The 27,592-nt window shown below is 37.4% G+C and overlaps 1 protein-coding gene across 4 annotated transcripts in view; it reads right to left on the reverse strand.

Moving 5' to 3' along the window:
* Nucleotides 1-4,159, reverse strand: part of FNBP1L (formin binding protein 1 like) — a 117,257-nt gene extending 113,098 nt beyond the window's left edge. For 2 of the 4 annotated variants that reach the window (XM_051993324.1, XM_051993323.1), the window contains exon 1: nt 3,975-4,158. In XM_051993324.1, coding sequence (XP_051849284.1) covers nt 3,975-3,998 — 24 coding nt within the window. In that variant the 5' untranslated portion in view covers nt 3,999-4,158. Of the gene's footprint in view, nt 1-3,974 lie in introns of all 4 variants that reach the window. The other 2 variants (XM_051993322.1, XM_051993325.1) reach the window with 2 other exon arrangements.
* Between the last annotated feature and the right edge of the window lie 23,433 nt (nt 4,160-27,592).

The raw sequence follows: 27,592 nt of genomic DNA on the forward strand, positions 1-27,592 counted from the left end.
AAAATGCTTATTCTCTTCCCACTCTCTGCACTTCCTATCCATATTGGCCACATCCAAAATAATCTTCCACTGTGCATACTAGTCCATTATTACCTCTCTGTTAATATTCTTCACCATGGGTCCCAGTTGACCAGCATCAACTCTTACAAAATTGCTCATTTTAAAACTGCTGCTGTTTATATATAAGTTGCACTTCTGCTTCTACTGGCTTTGATTAATAAATGTCTTCCCAGTTTTCTCTGAAACCAAGTCTTTCATCATTTTGGGGGTTCCTAGGGTATAACAGTATTTTATTATATTCATGCACCATCATTTGTTCAGTCAATTGATAGGCAACTCTTAGTTTCCACTTCTTAGCTACAGTTCTTAGGATAGTTGTCACAGTTCCGAGTGTACGGTTTGGAAGAGGACCAATGACATCACAAGGTAATGTCTTGACTTGCTCCTGAAGTGGATGCAGAGGTGCAAAAGTAGAGTCATCAAAGTGCAGGGGGCCAGACAAAAGTCAAGACCCCAGCCAAGAGTCCAAGAGGTCTGATTAGGCTCCAAGAACTCCCCAACCACTGCCTTCAGTCACCAGGAGCCAATGGAACAAACTGTTCTCATCCATCTATTCTTCCAAGGAAACTCTTCACATGATTAGAGTGGACATCCCCCTACATCACTAATAGGTTTGAGGCCTCTCACTTAACTTCAACCTGGTTCAGCCTGTCTAATTTTACAAGGTGCAGTCACTAGGCCTGCTATAACTTCTTGAAGCAATAGGTGAGAGCTGGGTAACAAGGGGACACCAAAGGTGGATGAGCAGGTAGAAAAGAGCTCAGCAAGCCCTCACACCAGACACTGAACACCTCATTTCCCCTCTTTCTCTGATTCCTTTGGGATACAGGACTATTAATGGTCTTCCTAACTCCTTTTTGTTAATGTCATCCCTATGTTCCAAGACTACAAACTTCAAAACCATCTGACTCTTCTATTTTCTTAGGCTCTTACATCCCATCAGTTGCCAAGCCACATCAACCTAATAATCTTCCTCACTACCTTCTTTCTCTACTAACCATACCATGACTACCAATCTTAGTTTAGATTTGTTACTTTTTGCCTGAATTATTGCAAGAATCTATTGAATATTTATTCTTATAGCAATTTAAGGTATGCAGAGAGAGGCAACAGAGTTCAGTGGGAAAAAAAGTCTCAAAGGAAAGCCAGGTATAAGTCTTGACTCTCACAATGGTTACATGACCAGAGCCTACGAGTATACAGATTACAAACCACACTGTTTTCTCTATATGATGTTAAAAATTAGAACTCCATTTTAGCAAAAGTCAAAGGATAACAGATTAAAGCATTTATTCAACAAACATCTGTCAAGTAGAATGATTATTTAAATGTATTTTTGTTGTTTAGTTGAATCTGAACTCTTCATGATCTCATATGGAGTTTTCTTGGTAGGAATCACTGGAGTGGTTTGCCATTATCTCACAGATGAAGAAACAGACAAAAAAAATTTAAAAAGGTTGTATAATTTGCCCAGGGTCACCTAGCTTATATGTGTCTGAGGCTGGATTTGAACTGTCTTCCTGACTCCAGGTCAGGTACTTTCTCCCCTGGACCATCTAGGGGCCCCTGATAAAAGTGCTAACACATCACTAAGTGGTTCTACTATATTACTTTGCTCTTATTTTTTATAAAGAATATTAGCTTTATAACAAAAACAAGTACACAACCTAAGAATAAATATTAAAGATTACATTTTACCATTTCCCAATGAAATACCACCAACTCAAATCTTTTAAGAATATCATTCTTACCATTATAAATGAGAGCTCATGAATCTAAAATTTCTAAGAATAGTCCCCCAAATTCAGCTTTCTTAAGGGTATGAGTGTCAACATGTTTCCATTATATCTCAGGCACAAGTAAAATATTTCTTTAAAGTATCTGATCCTATAATTTAAAAGTCTGATTCAAAAATACTTAAAAGAAAATTCTAATAAAATAGAATCCCAGATTCTATATTATATTACAAAATTGAACAGTTAGCTAATCACTGTTTCAAACACATCCTCAAACCACTAAGTCTTTGAAAAAACGAACTGTTTTGCTTTTTTATAGGAAATCCAATTAAAGATTGCTTCTCACTATTTTCCAAATTTATATCATTTATTGTCAGCATGGTTCAAAAAAGAAAATGCTTATATAATTGTATAACATACATGGGAGTTTTTCAATTTCAGGGGAAATTGTAATCAAAATCAGAATTTTGTTTTTAGCTAATGAAAAACTCCTTCAATAGGTTAAATTCCAACAGGTTATTTCGGAAAGAGAAGGGAGAAGATATACATTTTTAATATATTCTTTACAAAAATCCTTTTAAGAAAATTCTAAATGTGGAACAAAATACTTTATTACTTTTTTTTTTTTTTGAAAAAAAAAATTTGGTAAGGAAAACAAACATCCGAGCCCCAGACGGCTGTGTTTGCTATTTACTGGTTTACTTCTTGGTAAATTGTCCAGCTTCCTCATCAAACTGCAATTCGTATGTCAGGGGGAAATCGTACATAATTTTAAACTGCAGTGAAAGAGGGCTAATTCAAGCAGAGAAAAGGAGAGGGCACGGTTTGGTCCCCAATCCCAGACAGGCCGAATCCCAGGGAACTTCCTCCCAAGAAGAGAACAGCCGCTCTAAACAAGCCACTTGTTCCGCGGAAGAAGCCTCTCCTTCAGGACTACTACAGGACACAATGGCCTTAGGCTTCGGAGCACTCCGCCCCGCGCCTCCCTCGAGCCCAGGAAGGCTGCACAGGTGGGATCACAAAAGGGGAGGGGCCGGAGCGCTCTCCGCTCTCCGCCCCCCGCCCCGGGAGGAGGCCCTCAACGCGCCCCGAGACTTAGCGCGGCCACCGCCGCCAAGAAATAGGAGGGGGCTAGCAGCCCAACCCGAGAGCTCTCTTCGGCACCCGAGGGAGCGCGGCTCACCTGCACCCCACCCACCCGACCCCCGCGGGTGCTGGTTCCCTGCAGGCCCGGCTGCAGGGAGAATCGGAGGCAAAGCCCAAGAGCGGCCGGTCGTCCGGGCAGCCCAGCTAGGGCAGTCCCGAGCCGCGGAGGAGGAAAGAATAGGCGTGTAGAGCGGGCCCCGTAACAAAGCCGCGCGCCCCACTCGGCGCCCCCCTACCTGGGCTGAGGGGCGGGGGAACCCAGCGCCATGGCCCCTTACCCCGGAGGAAGGTGCAGAGTCTCCCGCCCACACAAACACCTCTCCTTCGGGACAATAGGGTTCCGCCCCTCCCCTCCCAGGCAGCCCCGAGATACAAAGGAAACCCCGGCACTAGCTGCCCCCGGCCCGCCCGGGGGTCAGCCCCAAAGGGAAGGGAGAAATGGGTGTGCGAAGGAAAAGAAGGAGTGAATGAACGAAGGGAGGGGGCGAGAGAGGAAAGGAAGGACGAGGGAGCGGACTAAAGGAAGAGGGGATAAGGAGAGGAAGGGAGGCAAGGAGAGGAGGGGGCCAAGGGAAGGAGGAAGCGAGCTGGAGCGAGGAGGGGGGACGACGGGAGGAAGGAGGGGCGGGAGGAAAGGCGAGGAGGGGGCTAAGGGACGAGGGGAAGGGGAGCCAAAAGAGAGGGGGCAAAAAGCGGGGGAAAGGGGAGGGGCAGCACGGGGAGGAGGCACACCCCCCCAGGATGGGGCCCGGGAACGTGGGGAAGGGGCGCCACCTCCAGCGGAAGCCGCGATCGGGGACACAAGGGACCCCACCCGCCCCCTCGACCCCCAGCGGGCGGAGAGCGCGGGACTCGGAGGAGGGGCTGCACACAAAGAGAGCGGGACCTTCCCCCGCCCAGTGAGGGGCGCCCCCACGGCAGTCCAGGGCCCAGCAGGGGGCCGCGCTCCTGGTCCGGTGCGGCGGAAAGGAAGGAAAAGGAGGGGAGGGGGCGCGCCCCTCGGCAGCTCGGCTCAGCTCGCCCCGCACTTACCCACAGCTCCGTGCCCCAGCTCATGGCGGAACTCGAGGCGCCTCCGGCGGTCAGTCGGTCGCTTGGTCAGTCCACCCGGTCGTTCGCGGTGCGGTCAATCAGTCCTTCCCTCCGGTTCGAGGCTGCCGCCGCTGCCGCCAGGCTCCCCAGTGAGTGAGTGAGAGCGAGCGAGACCAGACTGGAGAAGAAGCCGCCGTCGCCGCCGCTGCGTCCCCGCCTCCTGGTGCTCGGGGAGGGGGAAAGCAAGGGAGGGGGGAATGGAGCGGGAGCGCCGCGGTGCACGCCGGGATCTGGGTGGACCCGCGCCGCGTCGGACCCGGAGCCCGCTGCACCCCGAGCTCGGCCGCGCTCCTCTGGGACGGGGTGGTGTCCTTAGGGCACACCCCCTTGCGTCCGGGAGGCGGAAGAAGGGGAAAAACAAAAGCCACTTTTCCCGCACCGAATCACCGCTCTCAGGCTCCGAACTGCTGCTGGGCAGCCACACACCCTTCACACCTCTCTTTTCCTCCTCCAAGAAAAGCGCCGGTTGGAAGCCTCGGGACGTTCGTCCTGAGATTTTGTGTGTGCGCCGCTGGCGCGGTTTCTTCCGAGTATTTGCGTATTTTAAATGCCCTGGCTCCGGAGAAGTCCCAATCCTGGTGTCGGAAAGGGCCGGGCATCCCACTCTGGAGAACTCCCCTCTCCCTGACCTGACAAATAAGTGCGCCTCGAGGCTCAGTCTCCAGGCGTCCCCTGGAGAGGGAACCAGTTGGTCAACTCTCATCTAGCCTCAGTTCTCACCATTGTAAATTCCACCCTAAAGTTCATAATTCCGCCGTCTGTGATTTGGCAAACCTAATTCCGTTTCCATAGAATGGCTCTTAAAATACTCGGAAATGAGTAGCATGTCCTCTCTTGTTTTCCCCAGGATTGTTAAATCCCCCCTTCCCCCATCCTTTCCACTCCTTAGAATCGTCCGAAGCCCTCGGTTTACAAAACATTCTCAAATATTTTCCCTATGGTCTACAGATGATGAGACTGAGGTTCAGAAATATTAGGTGACCTGGCCTTGGTCACACAACCAGAACCAAAGACTTAAAATGGTTTGGGTTTTTATTTATTTTTATATGTGTTTATAATTTTAACCACCGTTCTCCGTGGTGGGGGAAAACGGGAGGGGGGGTGGGGGTGGGGAATGGTCCAACAAAATAAATTACCATTGGCCATGCTTGGAAATCCATATTCCCTTGTGCCTTTTAAGTTCGTCTCTGACAAGAGTTGTGATTTATTTGTCTTCGGTGTTCGAGCCATTTTTGATTGCCAGTCACTTGTCACTTGAAGAATCTAAAGTTGGAAGGGACCTTAAATCATTCTAAAGCAAACCCTTTCTTTGTACAGATGAAACGTGCTTAAAGTCACAAAGGTAATGAGTTGTAAAGACAAGATTCTAGCTGTGATCTACCAACTTCAGTCTAGTTCCTTTGTCCCAGTTAATGTTTGTGTCTTAGAGCCCTTGAAAGTCCCTAAAATTTTCAAATGGAGGAAAGGAGATAATGAAAAGTCAAACAGAGAATTAAAACTTCAAACTCAGAGACAAAAAAAAAAAAAAAAGCACACATAGTCCAGAACTCCTCTTGTGTATCAAGTTGTGGTCTTTTTTTTTTTTTTAAATAAAATGTTCTAATTTTAGAAGTTCTATATGGAATTCTATACAAGGAAAATCAATATCCTTTTCAAAAGTCCAACTTGTTTTGTGAAATAAGATTCAGAATCACAGCCCTACCGATTTCTCCAATAGGAAGCTTGTTGATAAGGGCAATGGAATAGTGGGGAGAAAAAATCTGAGTTAGAGACCTACTAGAGCATATAAATTAAGCTTTGTGTCTATGAAGCCTCTTCTGCAGTTAGGATTTTATTAATTTTTTTTCTTACTTTTGGATTATCTGCGACCTTAGAGGTTAAGATATTACCTCCCTGAACAATCATTAACTACTCTCAGCTAGTTTAACTGGTCCCGGCAGCAACTCCCTGGTAAGCGCTAGTATTAATTACATCCCTGCTAAGAAAATTACATTGCAACCCACTTAGTTAATCCAGGACTTCCTGACCACTGTATCAACAAAAGGAAGGAGGGGAGAAGCCAATAAGAGTTTAATCATATCATGGAGCATATAAAGTTATTTCACAGCAAGCTGTACCCCTTCATGAACCTACCCTGCAAAAACATCCTAACTACACCTTACTTAACTTCCACATCTCTCCTCTGTAATCCAAATACTTCTTTACACTTCCTTAAATCAGCATTTAGCTTAGTTCTTGGCTTATTGTATCTGATCTGAGCTCCTCTCCATTGTAGCCCAGATGCTGAATTTTGTGCCCTCTACTGGGATGAACAGGACCATATATACTTGCATCTCCTGGTCCAAGTGGGCTATGACACATTTTAGAATTTCCAAGTATATAATTCAATGGAAAAGTAATGAAGCACTGATTTAATATTTCCTTCTAAATGCGTGATTCTTGCCTATTCCACTATTTTAAATGTCACTCTTGAGTCCTCTGTGTGCACTTTGAATCATGGAACTTTACTGTCATGACCCAGCTCTTCATTTGCCACTTTTAATCTTTACCAAAAACGGTGAATCGTTCTGCTGAAACTAGACCAATCCTAACATTGATCTTAACTAAGTCACTGAATCAGAGATTTTAGTATAAGTATGGAAGTTTAATTTAAACCACAGTACTATGCTGGCTCACTGAATTGTATAATCTAAAATTTAGTGTCTTCTAAAACCTCTAATCGTGCTTTATACACAGACATTGGTGGAAGATATTGCCTTAACCTCCTGAAGAAATGTGATTTTTTTTTTAGGAGTATGTGAATGGGAATCCACTTTTAGGACAATATTTTTTCTCTTTAAAGATTATAAGTTTCCAAACTACATTTTATGTGTTTCCACACAAAAGGAAAATCCAAGGGAAGGGGAGGGGAGAAGAGAATTACCTTTATCCCAATATTACCATAGGATTTCTTAGTGTAATTTGTGTCTAACTTCAATTGAGATTCCTTTCTGACAAAACTATTTCTTTTGAATCATACAATTGAATAAATAATATTATACAAAGTACTATAGCTTGAGCCTCTTATATAGATAGGAAAGTATCTTCCCATTGATGCCAGGACTGATTAAGTTGATTTGACAGTTTATCTGAAGAGACCCTGCACCATGTCCGACTCAGAACTTTACATTCAGTTGAAAAGGACAATCTTCCCCGAAAGAAAAATGCTGTTCTCTGGTCAAGGTTATGAGAAGAACTCAATTTTCCTACTAGAAACTCCAAACAAGTTATCACAGTATATTTGTGGGAATCTATGATATTAAAATTTACTATGTTTCAACAAAGTCCATGAATAATTGGTATACAAGGTGAAAGCCATCATTACTGAAGAAGAAATGTGGATTTTTATAACATTGAAAAAATAAGAAGAAATTCAGTGGTACTGTACAGCTGAGAGTCATGAAAATCCCAGTCTCTAAAAAATTAAAAGTTGAAGGTCACCCAAAGGTTATTGGAGAAGTGCATGGTGAGTATGAGTAGATTGAAACCCATTACAATGAAGAGTTGTACAGAAGTAGCACAGACATATGAAGGGTGTCATCAAAGAGATGTATGGTGGCAAAAGATGATAGGTAAATTATGTATCAAGAATGAGGGATAACCCCTGGATAAGCTGTGTGCTCCAACATGCAATTTCAAGAGATGTAGAGCAGGGGTTCTTAGCCTTTTTTGTGTTATAGACCCCTGTAGAAATTTGTTGAAATCTATGAACTCCTGAGAACAGTGGTTTTAAATTCATAAAATAAGGCGGAGGAAGACTAAGTATTTATAGAACTCCTACAATGTACCAAGTACTGTACTAAGTGCTTTTAAAAAAATTAACTCATTGAATCCTTTAAAATACTTATGGTTACAAAGGAAACCAGTTATATTGAAATACAGTTATCAAAGTATTTTTTATGCAGTCCAAATTACAAGACCCTATTCTAGAGGAAAACCCCAAGCATACTAGAGACAATCTTTTCAGAATAGAGAGATAGACATGAATCATCTAGGATAAGTAAATATATACATTTTGATCTTTTCATCCATGCCCATTACATCACAGGTTCATTAGATCAGTATCAAAGAATATTGCAAAAATAATAAGATTTATGGATATTCTTCTACATAAAAATTAGAAGGCAATATTATGTTGTAGAGTTTAGGTTTATATATAAAACTCTTTTAAGCATTTTGTTTACTCAATATATATGTTACCATTTTGCAAAGTCTTGAAAAGTTGACAAGTCTCTGCTATATAGTAAATCTCAATTTTTGCCTGCATAAAATTTCATAGAGAAGCAGCATGATGTGGTAAACAGAGGAGCTATCTTGGGATCAGCCAGAATGTTAAGTTCTGCCACTGACACATATTAGCAATGTGACTATGGGCAGATCAAGTCACCTTTTCCTGGTTCCCCTTCCCTCCTACCCCTCAAATCTAAGACTTCAAGTTACATCTAAGTGACTGATCTCCATCAGTGGAGGGAGTGTCTATACTGCCATGGAATCATAGGTTCAAGATCCCATATCCCTACCCCCACAAAAAAATCTGAATATTCCATAGCCTATCAAACCAATTCTCTATTTTAAAAATTGCTTTATATATTAAAATTCACTTATAAATGACAGAAGAAATAATAAATGTTGAAGAGGATATGGGAAAACTGGAACACTAATGCATTGTTGGTGGAGTTGTGCAGTGATCCAACTAATCTGAAGAGCAATTTGGAACTACATCCAAAAGTCTGTCAATCAAACTGTGCATACCCTTTGATTCAGCATGTTTCTACTGGGCCTGTATTCCAAAGAGATCATAAAAAAGGAAAGGGATGCACATGTGCAAAAATGTTTGTGGCAGTCTTTTTTGTAGTGGCAAGAAACTGAAAATTGAGTGGATGCCCATTAACTGGGGAATCACTAAGTTATAGTATATAAAAGTAATGGAATATTATTCTATAAAAATTGATAGATTGATTTTAGAAAAGCCTGGAAAGATTAACATGAGCTGATGCTGAGTGAAACAAGCAGAACCAGGAAAATATTGTACACAGCAACAAAATTGTGTGATGGTCAATTAGGATAGACTTGGTTCTAATCAGCAATTCAGTGATCCAAAGCATTCAATGGAAAGTGCCATCCACATCCAGAGAAAGAAATATGGAAACTGAAGGCAGATGGAAGCATACTCTCACCTTTTTTTTTTCCTCATGGTGTTTCTCTTTTGTTCTAATTTTTCTCTCCCAGCATGACTCATATGGAAATATGTAAAAGATGAATGTATATGTATACCTAAAAAAAGCAAAAATAAAAAATGATAAAAGAATTCACTTAGAGCTCAGTTTTGCTACTACACATATTTCAATAGTCAGTTAGTTAAAAAGCTTGTTGCCTAGTCTCTAATTTCTAAATGCTTTACCTGGATTTTTAACTGACGAACCAGAAGTCAAAAAGAAAGCATTTGTTCTAACCAGAATGTTTTCTTCTTTGACTTTCAAGCAGTTCTACTGAGTAAATCTGAAAGAATTAAACTCTCCACAGGACTTTCTTCATGTTTTCAAATTATTTTAATGTCTTTTTTTAATTAATAGGAAAATGCATTTAAAGCATATGCTTAATGTATTTTCCCTATTAGGCATATGTTTGAAAATTGGATCTTTTTTCACAGACATGCTTCACATTTATATACAAATGGGAAGCACATCATTATGTGCTCTCCTTTATAATTCATATTATAAAAATTGGGTTAATATTCTCTTTAGTCTCACTTTTTCTCCCTATATGAATTCTTTTATTAGATGCAAATATGATACATAGCTCATCACTGCTGGGTTTTGGCATATAGAATAATTCACTAATCCAAATATGTCAACCCTGACTATAAATCAAAAACCTGTTTGGGAATTTCATTTGTGCCAAAGTCAATTGTATGTGAAGAACAGTTGGTGTTTGTTGAGAAATAGTTTCCAAAAAAGAAACAAAATTAAATACCCTGGTCCACATGGTACTAGGTAGAGAGAGAATATTCAGAGTATTATTCTGGGTGTGGATATATTTTATATTTTCTAATGTCACATAAGTATTATTCACTGTCAGAAGGATATGATCTCTGGCATCAACAGAAGAAATTCCTTACTAACTGTAAAGAAATGCAGAAATTTTGAAGGCTATTTCACAAAGGCTGAACTACAAGGGGAGTTTCTACCTTATAATTATCTAAGTAATTGAATCAATCCATTAAAGCTAAGACATGACTGTGAAAAATACCCAAGGGACATATACCTAGCATTTTAATGTTTAAACTGAAACATTACACTGGAAATATGTCATCCTGAAGTACTAATCCATGCTACTCAAATGAAGGATGGCCACATGGACTGGTTAATCACAATCACTACTTCCTGTACTGGCAAGAGTTTTTCTGACCAAGTGCTGGAATGAATCCCAAAGTTCAAGAGCATAGTTCAAGGTAGCACATTACAAAAAGGAAATCATGAATTATTGTATTTCTTTTGGGGATCCTACTGGTCATTAATGATCTCAGGCTAAGCACCTCATGTTTTGCACTAATGAAACTTGGCAGTAAAAGGGAACTTCTTTTTAATTCAAGCGGAGGAAATCTGTTTAAAGGAGCAACTGATTTAGTTTGGGTTTTTTTTTTTTTTTCTCAAATAGTACTTGGCTCCTTTCCATTTGATTATTATGTAACTACAGACCTGGTAGTCATTCTGTTGAAGACTGAAATTCCTTAACACATTGTTAAGAGATTTTTTTTTTTTTTTAAATCTCAGAATTAACTTGAACCAGGTTCCATTAATAGCTAAAGAAACTTGGTGGGGCAAAAAAAAAAACTTGACAGATTGCTCTAGATAATTGGAACACCTTGATAAACCTGTCTAAAATCTTCCTAAAATTAAACTTTCCTGGAACACTGCTACCAAATTTTGAGATACCAGAATTATCTACAGAAAGGTAATAAATACAGATCTTCATTTGCAACAGATTCAAAAACTTCATTGTCCTAGTCTCTTTTAGAAGGATCATGGATAAAAATAGAGCTGCCTAAAAATTAACACTATAACATTCCAGTGGATCTATGATTTCTTTGTTAGGAGATCCCTCCAAGGACATAATCTATTAGCAAACATTTATTAAGCACCTAGGATGTGCCAACACTGTGCTTGGTGTAGGGATCCAAATTTGTTTCCCCAAATAGAATGTAAAATCCTTGAGGACGGGCTGAGTTTTTTTTTTAATCTTTATAGCCTATACAGGGTCCTCAAACTTTTTAAATAGGGGGCCAGTTCACTGTCCCTCAGACTGTTGGAGGGCCGGACTATAGTAAAAATAAAACTTTGTTTTATGGGCCTTTTCATAGCCCTGAGTGAGGGGGATAAACGTCCTCAGCTGCTGCATCTGGCCCACGGCCTTAGTTTGAGGATAACCCATCCAAGCCCACTCATCCTATGTGTCAATTGTTCTTGATTTCCAATAGGTTAGTCTTAAAGAGTCCCACCCAAAATATTCTCCAAAAATAATAGTAGTTAACACTTATTTTGCACATTAAGGTTTATAAAGCACTACATAGTTTGCATGCATATGATATATACACACATAAATATTGTATATAACATTTAATATGCATATTAAATCTCATTTTATCCCCACAACAACTCTGGGAGGTAGGGGCTGTTATTATTCCCATTTTACAGATGAGGAAACTGAGACAGAACTTAAATGATTTGCCTAGAACTATACAGGTAGTAGCTATCTGAGGAAAAATTTGAACTCAAAGTCTTCCAAACTCAAGTCCAGTATTTTATCCACAATCCTATCTAGCTGCCTGATTTAGAAATCAGGTTAGCAGTAGAATATGTCCATCAGTAAATTTTCATCAAGTGGCCATTTTTTTTCTCAATCACACATTTTTGAGTATTATATATTTTATATCATTTCCCCTAAATAATAACTTGTTTGAAGTGCATCACAGCCTGCTCATGCCTACTTTGTGTTTCTTCGTTGTCTTTTATAAGATTCTTGGGTAGGTAGATATTTACAACCTTTGTGACCATGGGGCAGTGGCAACCTCTCTGTAAAATTCAAATAAAAATGCCTGTAAAATATTATTATTATTATTTAGAATATTGTTTTTAAGCACAGATGAAATAGGGAATGTAAAGTGTGTTGTGAACTTTAAAGTGTTATATCCAGTTTTAGACCAAAGCAGAAAATGAAGTATTCAGTTCCAGTCTTGAAATTCCACCACTATGATAAGCAACAGTTCCATGTGGTTTAAATAAGTACTGAGTCATTTCTGGTTCACAAAATTCCAGAGATACTCAGTTCATTACTTCCCCTTTGTTCCTTCCCTATAGGTTACATTTGGTCTAGGAAGCATTCAAAAGGATCAGGAATTCCAAATTGTGAACTCTACAGCATCTACCACAGACCAATTTATCTCCTTAGATTATGGGGGTTCATAATTTTTTTTCTGTAGATTTTGGTTAATGTCCTTTTGGGAAACCAATGACATCTATAGATCTCTTCTCAGAATAATGTTTTTCTTTTTTAAATATTTTCTTTTTCCCAATTATTTTAAATACAATTTTAACATTCATTTTTTAAAACTTTGAGTTCCAAATTCTCTCCTGCTCTCCCTTTCCCTCTTCCTGAGACAGTAAGCAATTTGATATAGGTTATACCTATGCAATCATGCAAAACATATTTCCATATTAGTCATGATGTAAAAGAAGACACAGGCAAAAAAATGGAGGAAAAAAAAAGAAACTGAAAAACTGTTCTTCATGTGCATTCAGACTCCATCAATTCTTTTTCTGAAGGTAGATAGCATTTTTTTTTATCACAAGATCTTTGAGATTGTCTTCAATCACTGTATTACTGAGAAGAGCTAAGTCATTCATAGTAGATCATTGTATATAATGTTCTGGTTCTGCTCACTTCTCTTTGCATCAGTTTGTAATTTTCCATTTTTTTTTCGGAAATCAGTCTGCTCACGATTTCTTGTAACAAAGTGGTAAGAATAATGTTTTTTAGTGTAAAAATAAAATGCACAGATTATAAAAGAAAACCAATTACACAGAAATTCAGTTTTTATATATGTATGTATACACACATTATAAATATGTATGTATACACACACACACACACACACACACACACACACACATATATATATACATAAAGATAGATAGATAGATAGACAATTTTAGGGATTCCCCCTTCCTTAAAAGGATGTCAGAATTAGTTTCATCTTTATTGGATGATTTGTAGACTTCATAGGACCATTCCAATAAAGGAAGAAAGATAGGGCTTTAGGCTATTCATGTCTAGCTTAGAATTACAGGTCATAGATAACTTGAACTCAGATTTATTTCTTCATTCACTAGTGATTTAGTAACCTTCTACCATGAGCAATGGCTTTCTTTTTTAATAAGGAAAAAAAGGGTATGTATTTTTCTAAATGGGTCTAGTACAATGTACTTCAAAAAAGAAAAAAAAAGTGGGATTTCTCCTCTCAAGGAGCTTGTTATCCTGAAAGAATTGAGATGTATAAGAGAAGGTGCTTAATAAATGTTTGCTGATTGAGTGATTGATTGATAAGATCTCATCCCTGCTTTAACAATGCATTCTAGCTGAGAGATTTGACATCTATTCGGGCAACCATAATGCAAAATATATAAGGACATTAGAGGTGGTATTGGAACTGGGCTTTGAAGGATGAGAAGGATTTTGACAGATGGTGATGGTTAGGAATGGGGAGTGATGAAGGAAGCAAATTGAAGTAGTTCCAGAGGACATGAGCAAGGATGAAATACCGTAGTGTGGAAAGATAGGTTTAACTCCAGTTGGAGTCCTCAGCACAATGTTATTAAGTATCAGATAATCCCAAAGGACAAAATTGGCATTTGACCACTGACCCATTAAGTAGCCTGTACTTTCTGTATTTCTAATGAGTGGAGATCTCCAAATGTGAGCAGCTGTGGGTGATTGCTGAGTTTGGAGGCTGGATGACTGAAGTTCTGATATTCTCTTACCCACCTCTGAATTTACTAATTCTACTATGACCCTGGGAAAATCATTAATCGTCTCAGTGATCCAGGCAACTCCCTAGATCCTGTCTCCTAAGTCATTCAGGGAGTTCCCAGCCTGACAAAGTCAGCTCAGATACTTCACTTATTAATGCAATGAATGGTGCGAGGGACCTGCAATGGCCTGCCACTTCTGGAAACTCTACCTTATGGCCTGGCACCAAGAATTTGCCCAAACGGCCTCATGGAAGAATAGATTGCCTCACTTTGCTCCTCTCCTCACATTCTCCTGCTCATACCTCAGAATTTCCATTTTCTACTTGGAGAACCGTCACTCAGTTACCAGCCTACAATTATAAAACTTAAAGAGGAAATCAAGTATGCATTTAGTGCCAGCTACATGCCAGGCACTGTACTAATTCCTGGGACTATAAAAACAAAAGCAAAATAGTCTCTGCCCTGAAAAAGCTTACATGGTAATGAGGGAGGCAACATAGACATCCATGTATATTTGTGTTTATGTAGGTCCCTATAGAGAGGAAGGCAACCCAGAAAAGCAGAAAAGTTCTAGTTTAGTTAAGAAAGATCTCCTACAGGTGGAGGTGTTGGAACTGAGTCTTGAAGCAAATGGATTCCAAGAAGAATTAAGTGAGTGGGGAAAGCATTTCAGGCTTGGGGGACATCCAGTTCTTTGAGATGGGAGATAAAATATCATTTGTGAAGAGAAGTATATAGGCCATAATGTATTAGAGGAATAATGTGTAAGAAGGCTAAATGTGGGATGGGATTGTGTTGTGATTCTTCAAAGTATAAGAGGAGAAACTTTTCCAGGTAGGACGATCATTTTGTCCTGGAGTTCTTAACCCCTTGAATCAGGGACCTTTTGGCCGTTCTTTAAATCTTACTGGGATACAGTGACCCAAGACAATTCCAATAGACTTGAGACAGAAAATGTCATCTGCATCCAGAGAAAGAACTATGGAGACAGAAGATGGATCGAAGCATCCTATAATCACCTTTTTTGTTTTGTCTTTTTCTTTCTCAAGCTTTTCCCCTTTTGTTCTGATTCTTCTTTCACGTGATTAATATGGAAATATATTAAAAAAATGATTGTACATGTAAAACCCATTTCAAATTGCTTGCTGTCTTGGGAAAGTGGGAGGTGAGGGGGAGAGAGAGAAAAAAATTAGAATTCAAAATCTTATAAAAATGAATGTTGAAAACTATTTTTACATGTAACAGGAAAATAAAATAATATTAAAATAAAAACAATTGGATTCTTCAGAACAATGATTTAAAATGCAAAAATACAACATATAGGATTACACATGAAATCAAGTGAGATGTAATTTTTTTTATCCAAGTTCACAGATTCCCTAAAATATATCCACAAATCTCCTGACTAAGAACTACTGATGTACCAACTACCTCATTTTATAGATAAAAAAAGAGTCTGATCACCTCAGATTGGGTCATTTGCCCAAGTTTACATGGGTAATATGTTACATTCTGCTTCACATAAGGCCCAAGTTGGGCAGAACTCAAGAATTTAGATTTTTATTTTCTAAATTATTCTGCCACAAAGAGTGCTTAGTAAAGGGAAAAAAACCACCTATTTCCAAAAGAAACCTTAGACAGCTATGTGCTGTCTTTTCTTCCCTGAGAGGAATCTGTCTTTCCTATTACTTAGATGGGCCATGATTTAAGGATTTATGATAAAACTACCCATTGTGAGATTTTCCTACCTGTCCTCAAACTGATACTGGAAACCTAGAGACTTCCAGACCCAGTATAGGATGGATAAGAGGAAAGAGGGAGTATTCACACATCTTGATGTGTATCTCCAACTATGAGTGAAACATCTACTTCAGCTTTTACATCATCAATCACTATATTGCCCTTCAATTTGAGGTCATCATAGCTGCTAGATAAAACAGTTGTTTGTTTTTCTCTTTCATCTTCAATGAAACAAAATGAATTGGAAAGATGGATTTTTATGTTTTTTTTTTTTCTTTGAGTTCTTTTTGTTATCTATAGAATCCACTGGAGGATCATAGATTTAGAACTGGGTAAAAAACTATTTCATCCAATCTCATTTTATCAGTGAAGAAACCAGCTGCCCCCAGATTAAACGAAGTAAAGTTCCCTTTTATTATTGTGTAAGGGGGGAGTTAGATCTGGAAGTAACCTCAAAGGGTATCTGGCCCAGTCCTCTCATTTCACAGATGAAGAAATCAGGATTTAGGGATTTGAAGTGTCATGAGGTCACACATTAGGTCAGCTTGTGATAATCAAAATAGCCCTTTCTTTGTCTAAGGTTGATCATATGAATGCTCCCTGGGTCAAGACACAAAGAGGCAGGGGCTGGATTTGAACCCAATCTTCTGGCTACCAAGTCAGCTAAATGACTCAGTAAATCAAATATTAATCCTAGAGTCAGGAAGACCTGAGTTTAAATTCAATCTCAGATACTATCTGTTTTGGTCTCCTCGTTTTAAAATGAAGATAGGAGTAGCACATAATTCCAGAGTTGTTGAGAGGATAAAATGAGATACTGTTTGTAATGCACTGACAATCCTTACTATATAAATATTCTTTATTATTATTTTGATTATTTCTACAGTATTATCCAAGATTTGGCTCAGTGCCTTGTTATCTATCAGTTTCTCAATGAATATTTGTCAAATTTAACAAAATTGAATAGGATACTTTTACAGTTGAAAATCGAACACAAGCACAATAATATATTCCTATAAACAATTCACAGTTAGCCACTGGGATACCCCCCCCCCCCACTCTTACATAATTGGCTGCTAACAATGTCACATAGGGAAAAGAGAGCTGGACTCAGATGGACTTTGAGTCCCCAGCTTTTTCAAGTTCCTGACTTTAAGGGACAGAACACAATGGTCCAGGAGTCCAGAGACTTGAGTCTGACTCCTATCTTCAATACTTCCTGGTCATATGACATGAAGCAAGTCTCTGGTTTTCAGGTTCCTTATCTGTAAAATGAAACAGTTGGACTCAGGAATCACTGAGCTCTCTTTCCTAATTTATAAAAGGAGACAAAAATATTTATAATATTCTTGAGCACCACATCATATACTATATCTAAAGCATTTTCTAACCACAGAATGATACATAAATGTGAGCTCTGAAATTATTCCTATAGACTAGGAATTAGAATAAGAAAGGACTATTTTTGCTTGGTTGGTAGATTGTCACAAGAGGACCTAATGTTGACTGATAGGTCAGTTAGCTAGTAATAAAGTGCACAAATGACAGTGGAAGATTCTTGATGTCTCATTGGGGCTTGGACTCCCCCGGAAAGAAATTATACTTGTGGTTGCCTAATTGGTAACCCCACTGCCAAAAGATCTCCAAACAACTCATGGTAAGAGCACAAGGAAAAATTCAAGTGTTTGTCTCCTCCGTTTTGTGGCTTAGACTTGTCTACTGTTCCTCCAACTTACCAACAAGAAGGTTCTGCGTCCTTTCTGTCCACTGCAAGTCCAGAAATGCTGAATGGTGTCAAATACATAGAAACCACTTAAAGAGTTGAGGGTGAACAGTTTTCCGTGTAAACATCAAGTACTTTCTATTATTCACACAAAATTTCAGGCTATTTTTGTAAAATGTGAAATGCATGAATAAACCACATATAAACCACTAAATCAAAAGACTTATGATCATGAATAAAGGCATTTTAAGTGTTATGGTACTTTTTGTGACATGTTCAACAATTACTAAATGGATAATAAGTTGCTCTTTCTGCTCCTGGGACCTTCGAGCACACCCTATTTGCTCCTCAGATAATATATTGTTTCCTTGTGCTTTTAGATATTTTTTTCTTGTGAGAAAAACTGAATATTTTGTTTAAAGGACATGACCTGTATTTTGAGTGTTCTCATTTTTTTGTCAGTAGAAATGCCTTCTGTTGTTATTTTTGTCCTTCGGTCTCAAAGAGGACCATGACATCGGGGAAATGGTAATATGACTTGCAGGTAAATTGGATTGAAGTAAGGGAGGGTTGGGCCAGGTCCCCTCCAGAGCCATCTGGGCCCAGTGGCCAGAGATAGGTCAGGACACTGGAGATGGCCTTGGATGCAGTAGGAACCCTGGGCCTTTTTAAGCTCAGATCTTCAACAGGTTACAGTGGGTCTGTTAGAAAGATAATCTAATCCAACCTTTAACTAAACAAGCATCTCCTCTGTGACAAGGGATAATTCAATCTTTGCTTGAAGACCTTCCAGTGCCTGGAAAATTGTGAAATATCTTTAGCATCCATCATTGTCAGTCCATTTACCTAAAAAAAAAGTGGTTCTTTAAATTTCTTCTTGTCCAAATAAAGCTTTGAAAAAGCCATTTTCTTGTCCCTAGAATTCATCACTATACTTGTTCCAACTCGTTCCAGCTTCAGCACTCCTAAGACTATTCATCTCCTCCGACCCTATCCCAACAGCTGTGGTCATTTTATCAGCATAGGGAGTTTCTCGTGAGAATGCTTCTTATACAAAAACAGCCTGGAATTATTATTGCTTTCTAGTCGTGTCTAACTCTTCAGGATCCTTTTTGGAGTTTTCTTGGCAAAGATACTGAAGTAATTTGCTATTTCCTTCTCTAGCTCATTTTACAGGTGAGGAGACACAGGGTTAAGTGACTTGTTCAGGATCACACAGCTAGTAATTGTCTGAGGACAAATTTGAGTTCACAAAGATGAATTTTCCTGATACCAGATCCAGTGTTCTAGCTGTTGGATCACCTTGCTGCTCCTGCAGCCTAAAAACCATTCTGCAATTTAATTTTAGAGATAAGAGATATTGGGGAACTGAGAGGTTAGTCCTAATATATTTCCTGCAGAACATGCCACTTTTTTGTACTCACTTCCTGGATCTAACTCCCATCTTCTGCATATCTTTTTAAAGTCTAAATTGATTTTTGAGTCCTCTACACAACCACATTGACTTTTTCTTCCTCATCAGGAACATCTGTATTTTTATCATCAGAATATTAATCTTGAAAAAAGAAAAGGAAATCCAAGGGTTAGTGGAGCTTCAGAAAGATTAAAAATGGGACAACTTTCTTATTTTTAAAAATATATTTATCAACCATTTGTTAGTGCTGCCTATGGCCCAGTAAATCCTATGCTTCCATAGGGCAGCCCCCAACAAATCTTAACTCTTTGACTTGTGTTGATCTGACCCCAAATTCCTGAAACCTCAGAATACAGCTCATGTCTAGGTCTCCCCAAATAGGGCTAAGAGAGTTCTCAGATTCTATATAGCCATTCAAGGTAACAAGGATCCAGGATCAGCTACCGGACAAGCTTTTTTCCACTCTGTGGAAAATGAAAAAGTGCACAAAGGACTCAGAAATCCACAAATAATCAATCCAGTTGGACAATCTTCCCTTTCTTCAGAGCCCTGCTGTCCTTCAGACTCATAGCGCCACTTTGTGGGCATAGTCATAGATTACATGTGGTTTAGACTCCAAAGGAAAATAAAATCAGGGACGCTAGTAGGGCATCCTTAGGGAGCTCCTTTGTCATCCCAGAATCTTATGAGAATACCCTGGAAGAGAAACATATTTTGGGGGCTGCTCCCTTCCCACAACATTTGTACTTTTCAAATACTTCACAGTGATTACTACAGGGTTTATAAAGTCCAGGTCTTTGGATCCCTGATATTAATAGACTTCCTGGTTCTTCCTCCAGCTGCTTTATCATGGTTAAACTACATGTAATGTATTTTATTCAATCCTGGACATCATATTTTAGGGAATTTCATGATGGATGGAATCTAGAAGAGAACAAAAAATGCTTTAATTCTGGAATTTATGCCATGGAAGGATCAATTAAAATGAAAAAAAGAAAATTTATCAGGAGACATGATAGCTATATTTAAGTACAATGAACTATCATCTGGGAAAAGGATCAATCTTAACCCATTGATTGTTGATGGGAGATCTAAAAGCAAATGGTAGAAGTTTTAGATAAGTAAGTTTAGACTTCTAAGACAAAAAAAAATTTCTGAGACATTAAAAAAGCTCATCCAATCCTCTGGTCCCAAAGATGCTAGAGTCTGGCTAATATGCATTCCTGTAAAAATTAATAATTAGAGAAATACAAATTAAAGCAATCTTTTAGTATTACTTTTGGTTCACTAATTTGGTTCACAATAAATATGTTCAATAATTTGGAATTATGCAAAAAAAATTTACTAAATTCTTAAAATTTCTTTGATCGTAAGATTCTACTTTGGGGACTGAAGGTTCTTGAAGGAAAGAAAAGACCCATTCACACACAATCATCTTATGTGATGATAAAAAGTTGGAAATAAAATAACTGTCCAATGATTGAAAAATTGATTAAATTGTAGTGTATAAACAGAGTAGATTTTTTTTCCTAGTCCAGTCCTAGGATTTCATCAATGTAGAGAACTCCCAATGCAGAAGCTCCCTTCCCTAGTACAGATAACTCTCTTTAACATATTTCATTCTTTATGTCTGTAGCTCCATAACCTAGCATAGCTTTTAGCACATCGTAGACCCCTAAATCTTGTTGATTAATTGAATGATCATAGTCTTTAAGAAATAGTTTGGGGCAGTAAAAGATTAAATGACTTTCCCATGGTCATATAACCCTTAAATATCAGAAGCAAGACTTGAACTCAGGAATTTCTGACTGACTTTACCTACGACCCTAAATTCAGAAGAACCTGGAAAATATAAAATAATGCAAAATAATGAAAACAGAGATGAAAGAATGATATATGTACAATGACTTCAACAGCAAAATCAACTTGGAAAGGCAACAAAATTGTGGTCAAATATAAAAGGCAATGTTAATGTCACTGTGTTCTGTTTGATTCCTTCTGGGTACTTAATCATGCTCTAATGTCAATTTTAGTATATATCTTTCATTTCCTTTGCCCAGCAATTTTGCTCTCCAAAAACGTCAACTCTTTGAACACAGCAACTATGTCAGTTTTCTGCACTGGATCCCCAGTATTTAGTACTATTTGTTCACAGAATAGGAACGTAACACATGTTTGGGTTTAATTTAATTAAAGTAGATTCACTGCTTGACTTTCCGTCTTTGTTGTTTCACACAGTATATACACTCGTGGCATTTGGTCTATTGTCTTTATTTCTTATTAACTCAACAGGTTACTCTATCCACCATACCACACTGTCTCTCATCTCTGCCAGACTCAGGGGGCTGGAGTTCAAGGTCCTCCCCTATTTCCCTAAGAGGGTTCATATGCTGCAATGATTTTCATAGAAATCTTTTGGAAAAGATTTATCATGGGCACTACAATTTGAGATGACCCAATTTCAGATAATGGTCTTCTTGTTCTGAAATACACATAAAACCAATTCTACCACTCTTATTTGTCTAAGGAGAGCCCGTGTACCAGTCCTTACATTTAGCTTTCACTTCCCTTTGTCTTCTGGGATAATTTGATTCAGTTCCTCCCTAGTATGACCTCTCATGGGTCTTGAGACCAGAAACTCACATTACAAGTGCCAACAACCGAGCTAATGATCTAAAAGTCGTGTGATTGTACCTCTGATCCCTTTTCTATCTCTCATCTACCCTCATGGCACAAGCAGAAAGGGGCTACTCACAACCAAGGGTCAGTTTCTATTTTTATCTGTTTCCTGGGTTACCAGGACTAAAGAATCTATTACTTAGCAGCCAGATCTTTATAGAACACTGGCATGGAGCCTCTGCATTTAATTACTCTTCTTAGATAGCAGGTACTGTCTGTTCACCAGGACCTAACAGAATTTTTGTTCTGCTCGCCTAACCTTCAATAACCACTGATTAAGTGTCAGGCTCTGTGCTAACCCCTGGGGATTTGAAAAAAGGCAAAAGACAGTTTCTGTTCTCAGAAGATTACAATCACAAGAGGGAGGCAATATATAAAAAAGTAAAAACAAGCTATATAGCAAATAAATAGGAAATGATCAATAATTCAAAGACATTGGAATTTAGAAAGATTGGGAAAGGTTTCCTGCAGAAAGTGCTGAAACCTAACATCAGAATCATGAACCAAAATACACGATGAAGAGTAAAAGAGAACTTTGCAAGTGTATATCAAAATCAATTAATCAATAAACATATATTAAATATTGACTACGTCCCTAAGCTAAGCACAAAAGATACATCAATACAAAAAGAAATCATGGAAATAATAACGAAGTGTTTTGGAAAAGAATACTGGGAAAAGTTGCATGGGAGCATGGCAGATTTCCTTGGGTACCCTTCCCTATGCTAAAGGGCCAAGTCTAGTGACTATACCATTTTGGTGACTTTATGGAAATGTAGCTATATGATGATATCTCCTGCTTACTTTCGGATATGCAGGGTTTGCCTCTAGATTTTATTCCCCGATTAGTTTCTAAGCTTGATTTTTAAAATTTTTTTTGAGCTCTTTCATAACCAATTAATATTTTTCTTGAAAGCTTCAGATGTAGAATTTTAACTTTGTTATTTTCTTCTGAGTATGTATTTTGATTTTCTTTATCATCACAGTAACTTCCTATGATCAGAATTTAATGAAAAGACCAGAGCTGAATAGAAAATTTGATTTTCAAATATTAGACTCAAAAGAAACATATAAAGGTAAACAGGAAAGGAAAATCATAAGGGACTTAATAAGGCTAAAATGTTTACATTTCTACAAGATGTAACTTGTTACTCATAAGAAAGTTTTTATTATTAGGATAGTTAGAAGGAATATACACACACATGCATGGACTCACACACATAAATACAAAAAGGGAGATATACACAGAGCAAGGCACAGTGGGAGTTGAATATGAAGGAATGATATCTTAAAAAATAAAATTATAGGGTAAGAGAGGAATGTACTGGGAAAAGAGGAAAGGGAGAGGTATAATAAGAGTAAATTATCTCATATTAAAGAGGCAAGTAGAGGGGAGAGGGGAGGGAACATGAGTATTTCTCTCTTTAGAATTGGATCAAAGAGGGAATAACACACACTTAATTGTATATAGAAAAATGTCTTACTCTGTAGGAAAGTAGGAAAGGAAGGAGATTTAAAAAAGGAAGGAATGGGACGGATAGAAGGGAGAGCATAATGAAGAGAATAGCAAAAGCAAAGTGTTTTTGTGAAGGAACTAAATGAAAGGGGAGAGAGAAAATAGAATAAATAGAGGGGAAAAAGAATGGAGGGAAATATTAACTATGAAAAAACTTTAAGCAGATTTCTCTGATAAAGACCTCATTTCTCAAACATTTAGAGAACTGAGTCAAATTTATAAAAATAAGAGCCATACCCCAATTGGTAAATGATCAAAAGATATGAATAATTTTCAGATAAAATAATCAAAGCTCTCTATAAGTCATATGAAAAGTGCTCTAATTACTGATTAGAGAAATGCAAATTAAAACAGTCCTGAGGTACTAACTCATACCTATTAGATTGGCTAACAGGATGAAAAAGGAAAATGACAAATGTTGGAGATGTGAGAGAAATGAGACATGAGACACTGTTGGACTTGTGAATTGATTCAGCCCTTCCATAGAGCAATTTGAAACTATGCCCAAAGAGCTATATAACCAAGCACAATCTTTGACTTAACAATACCATTACTAAATCTGTATTCCAAAAGATATTTCAAAAAAAGAAAAGAAAAGGATTTATACATGCAAACATATTTATAGCAACAGCTCTTTTCTGGTGGCAAAGAACTGGAAATTGAGGGCTTGCCCATCAATTGGGAAATGACAAAATAAATAAACAGAATAAATCAATAAGTGAATGAATGAATGAACGAACAAACAAATGAATGAATAAATAAATAAACAAACAAATAAATAAATGTGATTATGATTAAATACTTTTGTGCTATAAGAAATGAGGAGTAGATGCTCTCAGAAAAAATCTGGAAAGAGTTACATGAGCTGATGCAAAATGAAAGACACTGTGTACTAAGAAACAGCAATATTGTAAGATGATCAGCTATGAATAACAACTACTCTCAGCAGTAAAATGATCCGTGACAGCTCTGAAGGATTTATGATGAAAAATCAAATCCATTCATGAAGAACTGATGGTATCTGATATAGATTGAAACATACTTTTTAAAAACAATTTTTCTTGAGGGTTTTTTTTGGTCTGTTTTCTTTCATAACATGACTAACATGGAAATATTTTGCATGGCTATACATGTATAATAAATGAGAGGGTATGGGGAAAGAGGAAGAAAGAGAATTTGGAACTCAGAGTTTTAAAAATAAATGTTAAAAATTGTTTTTACATGTAACTGAGGGAAAATAAAATGTTAAATAAATTTTTAAAAAAGAAAAAAGTGAAGAGCCACAAGAAAAGAAAAAAAAAGAGATGGAACCAAGATTAAAAAAAAAATTAAGTTTAGTCAGTAGGAGACTGATCCTAAGCCCTACTATTCCTACAGAAGGCAGGGTCTAGTATTAGCCATAGCATTCAGGGCAAAGCAGGACTCACTCTGTTACCTAAGAACAGATAAGGAAGTTTTCTGAAGGATAATTCTAAGTAAATTAAATTTTTAAGAGATTAGCATCTAAGAGAATAGAAGAAAGCAGAGGCTAACTCGAACATAAAACTTCAATTCAGGAATTAAGGTTGGAGTTATGAGTAAACAGAAGGAAATGCCAAGCACAATGAAGAAATAATTTGAACTGAGAAAAGTACAAAGGGTAAAGCAAATTCAAGAACAAGAGTCCTTGTAAAAAATGAAACAAAAGATACAAAATCCAATATTAAAAGAACTGAGAGCCAGGGTAAAAAGAATGATAAGTAAAAATAATAGAACATATGGTGGTAAATTACCCAAGAATTGAACTTCTTGTAATTTAGAATGGGCCAAACAAAAAAGCAACAACTCCATAAAACAAAAATATTAAAGCAAAATTGAAAGATTTGGTATGGGAGAGGGAAGGGGAGTAGGATGGGGAAATGGGTAATCCACATTACGTAACTTGTCCAGAAACATACAGCTAGCAAATATCTGAGGACAGATTTGAATTTAGATCCTTCTTACTCCAGAACTAGTACTCTATCCACTGCATCACCTAGCTGCCCCTCAAAAGACTTTTTTTTTTAAAGAACAAAATATAGGATCTTTATATACATATAAAACTTCCCTAGGAAACAGATCAAAGAGATATAATATCAGCAGACTACCTGAATAAGTCAAAAATCAAGATTAGATACCATATTTTAAGAAATAGTAAACAAAAATTGCTTAGAGCTATTAGAATCAGAGGACAATGTAAAATAAACATTTACAAAAATCTATGGATCACCCTCTGACAGAAACTACCCCCCCAAATTTTTTTTTGGAACATAATAGTCAAAATCCAGAGCCAAAATTCAGGTAAAAAAAACAAAAAAACAAAAAACAAAAACAAAAACAGAAGACTACAAGCAACCAAAAAGAAAGTTCAAATACCAGAGATCTATAGTCTTGTCAGAAACAAGATTTAACAGCTGCCACGTTAAAGAAGAAGAGAGCTTGTAATATTGATTTGGTTGGGATAGCAATAACTAGTTCGAAATAAACATGTGACAAATTCACAATGGCCAGTCTTCTTTGGCAAAAGGCAGATTTATTTAAGGGAATATGTTAAAATGAAAGGGTAAAATAGGTACCAGAAGTAGCACCAGAAATGCCAATTATGAAATAGAATTGGGAGAGCATATAATTAACAAGGGAAAAGACAAGTTCCCCAGAACTCACAATTAACCATTAGAAAGGAAATTCTCCATGAGGTGAGAGTAAGCCATAGACTTAGTTTAGACTAACCAGAGTTAGCTAGGGTAAGAGAAAGTCACCAAGATCTTCATCATAAGCAGATCTTTTATAGGGAAAATATAACCTTGGGGATTTTTCTCATAGGGAGAGGAGAGAAGTAAAGGTGGGAACTCAAAGGGAGCGGTACCTCTTTTCCAGATGGAATGCACCTGGCAGACCAGGTCCCAGTCCTGTCTAAAAATAAGCTAATCCAGTACCAACCTAAAACTGTATTATAAAGCAGCAGTCATCAAAAATTTGGTACTGGCTAAAAAATAGAATGGTGGATCAGTGAAATGGATTATATAATAGTAACAGTAATCTAGTATTTGATAACCCCCCAAACTTCAGCTTCTAGAATAAGAACTCATCATTTGACAAAAATGTGTATTAAAAATAAATATTTTTTAAAGCAAAGAAAAAAAAAGATATGCTAATCAATATCTTAAAGGTTATTTAAAGATGCCCAGAAGTTGGGAGATGGACTATGGGGACTGATAGAGTTCCTTCCTAGATAGTCTAGGAATTATCTGATAATAAAATTATCTGATAATAACTTCTTCCTGATAGGGAAAGAGAGTAAGTCAATCAGGACAAAACATAAAGGTTTTTAAAAACCAAGAATAACTATTTTGGCAAAACTGAATGTAATACTACAGGGGAGAAATGGAATTTTAATGAAATAGTGGATTTCTAAGCATTCTCAATGATAAGACCAGAACTGAGTAGAATCTTTGCAATTTCAATCTAAGAGTATAAAAAGGTAAAATACATATACATGCATATAAATAAAATACATATAAAAAAGTAAAATATATTCAAGAAATTGTAAGAGAGTATATGATAATAAATTTATTTACCTTTTTAATATTGAGAGAAAAAACAAGTACCCTCTCTCAGAATTCTTATGTCTTCAGAGGTCTTTAAGGAGATTGTAATATTCTTGAAGATGAAGACCGGGTACTTAAGCATAATGCCAGGTACACAGATAATGCCTATATTTTTAAAAATGAACATGTGATTGAGGCTTCTTTAAACATCACTGTCACTTTGCAATTATCCTAGGTAACAGGTAACAGGCAGAACAATAAATAGAAGTTTATTTAAGCAAAAAAGCCCATCTCACTGAGCACATCTAACAACTTTTACCTCCTTCTATACCTATAGTCTACCTGTCTATAGTCTGTAATCTATCTGCAGAGAAGAATTAAATATGTCAGTGTTATATGTGACTGAGAATTTCCAGAAGAATTCTAATATCAAGATAGCAAGGTATATTGTAATAAGATATTGACCAAGGAATTTCCCTATTTAAAACTATACACCCTGATTTTTTATTTGGAAAAGATAATCTTTATATGTATGACATTGTTTAATAAATGTCTTTTGATCAACTAATTTTAAGTTATTTGATTAATTGATTTTTGATATATATGTTTATGTATAAATCTATATTGATCAATCAATAGATAGATAGACATATAAATAGATAGATAAATATTGTTAATTAAATATTAACTGATGATAAAGATCTCAATTCCAAGTCAATTTATCTGTTTAACTTTAATCCCACTGTCATAGGATCATCAATTTAGAGTTCTAATGGATTTTAGAGAGCATCTGTTCCTCTTATTTTTCAGAAAAGTAAACTAAGACTCAGAGTAAGACATGATTCCTAATTGA

This window comes from Antechinus flavipes, chromosome 4 (assembly GCF_016432865.1).
Source record: "Antechinus flavipes isolate AdamAnt ecotype Samford, QLD, Australia chromosome 4, AdamAnt_v2, whole genome shotgun sequence".
NCBI classification, from domain to species: domain Eukaryota; kingdom Metazoa; phylum Chordata; class Mammalia; order Dasyuromorphia; family Dasyuridae; genus Antechinus; species Antechinus flavipes.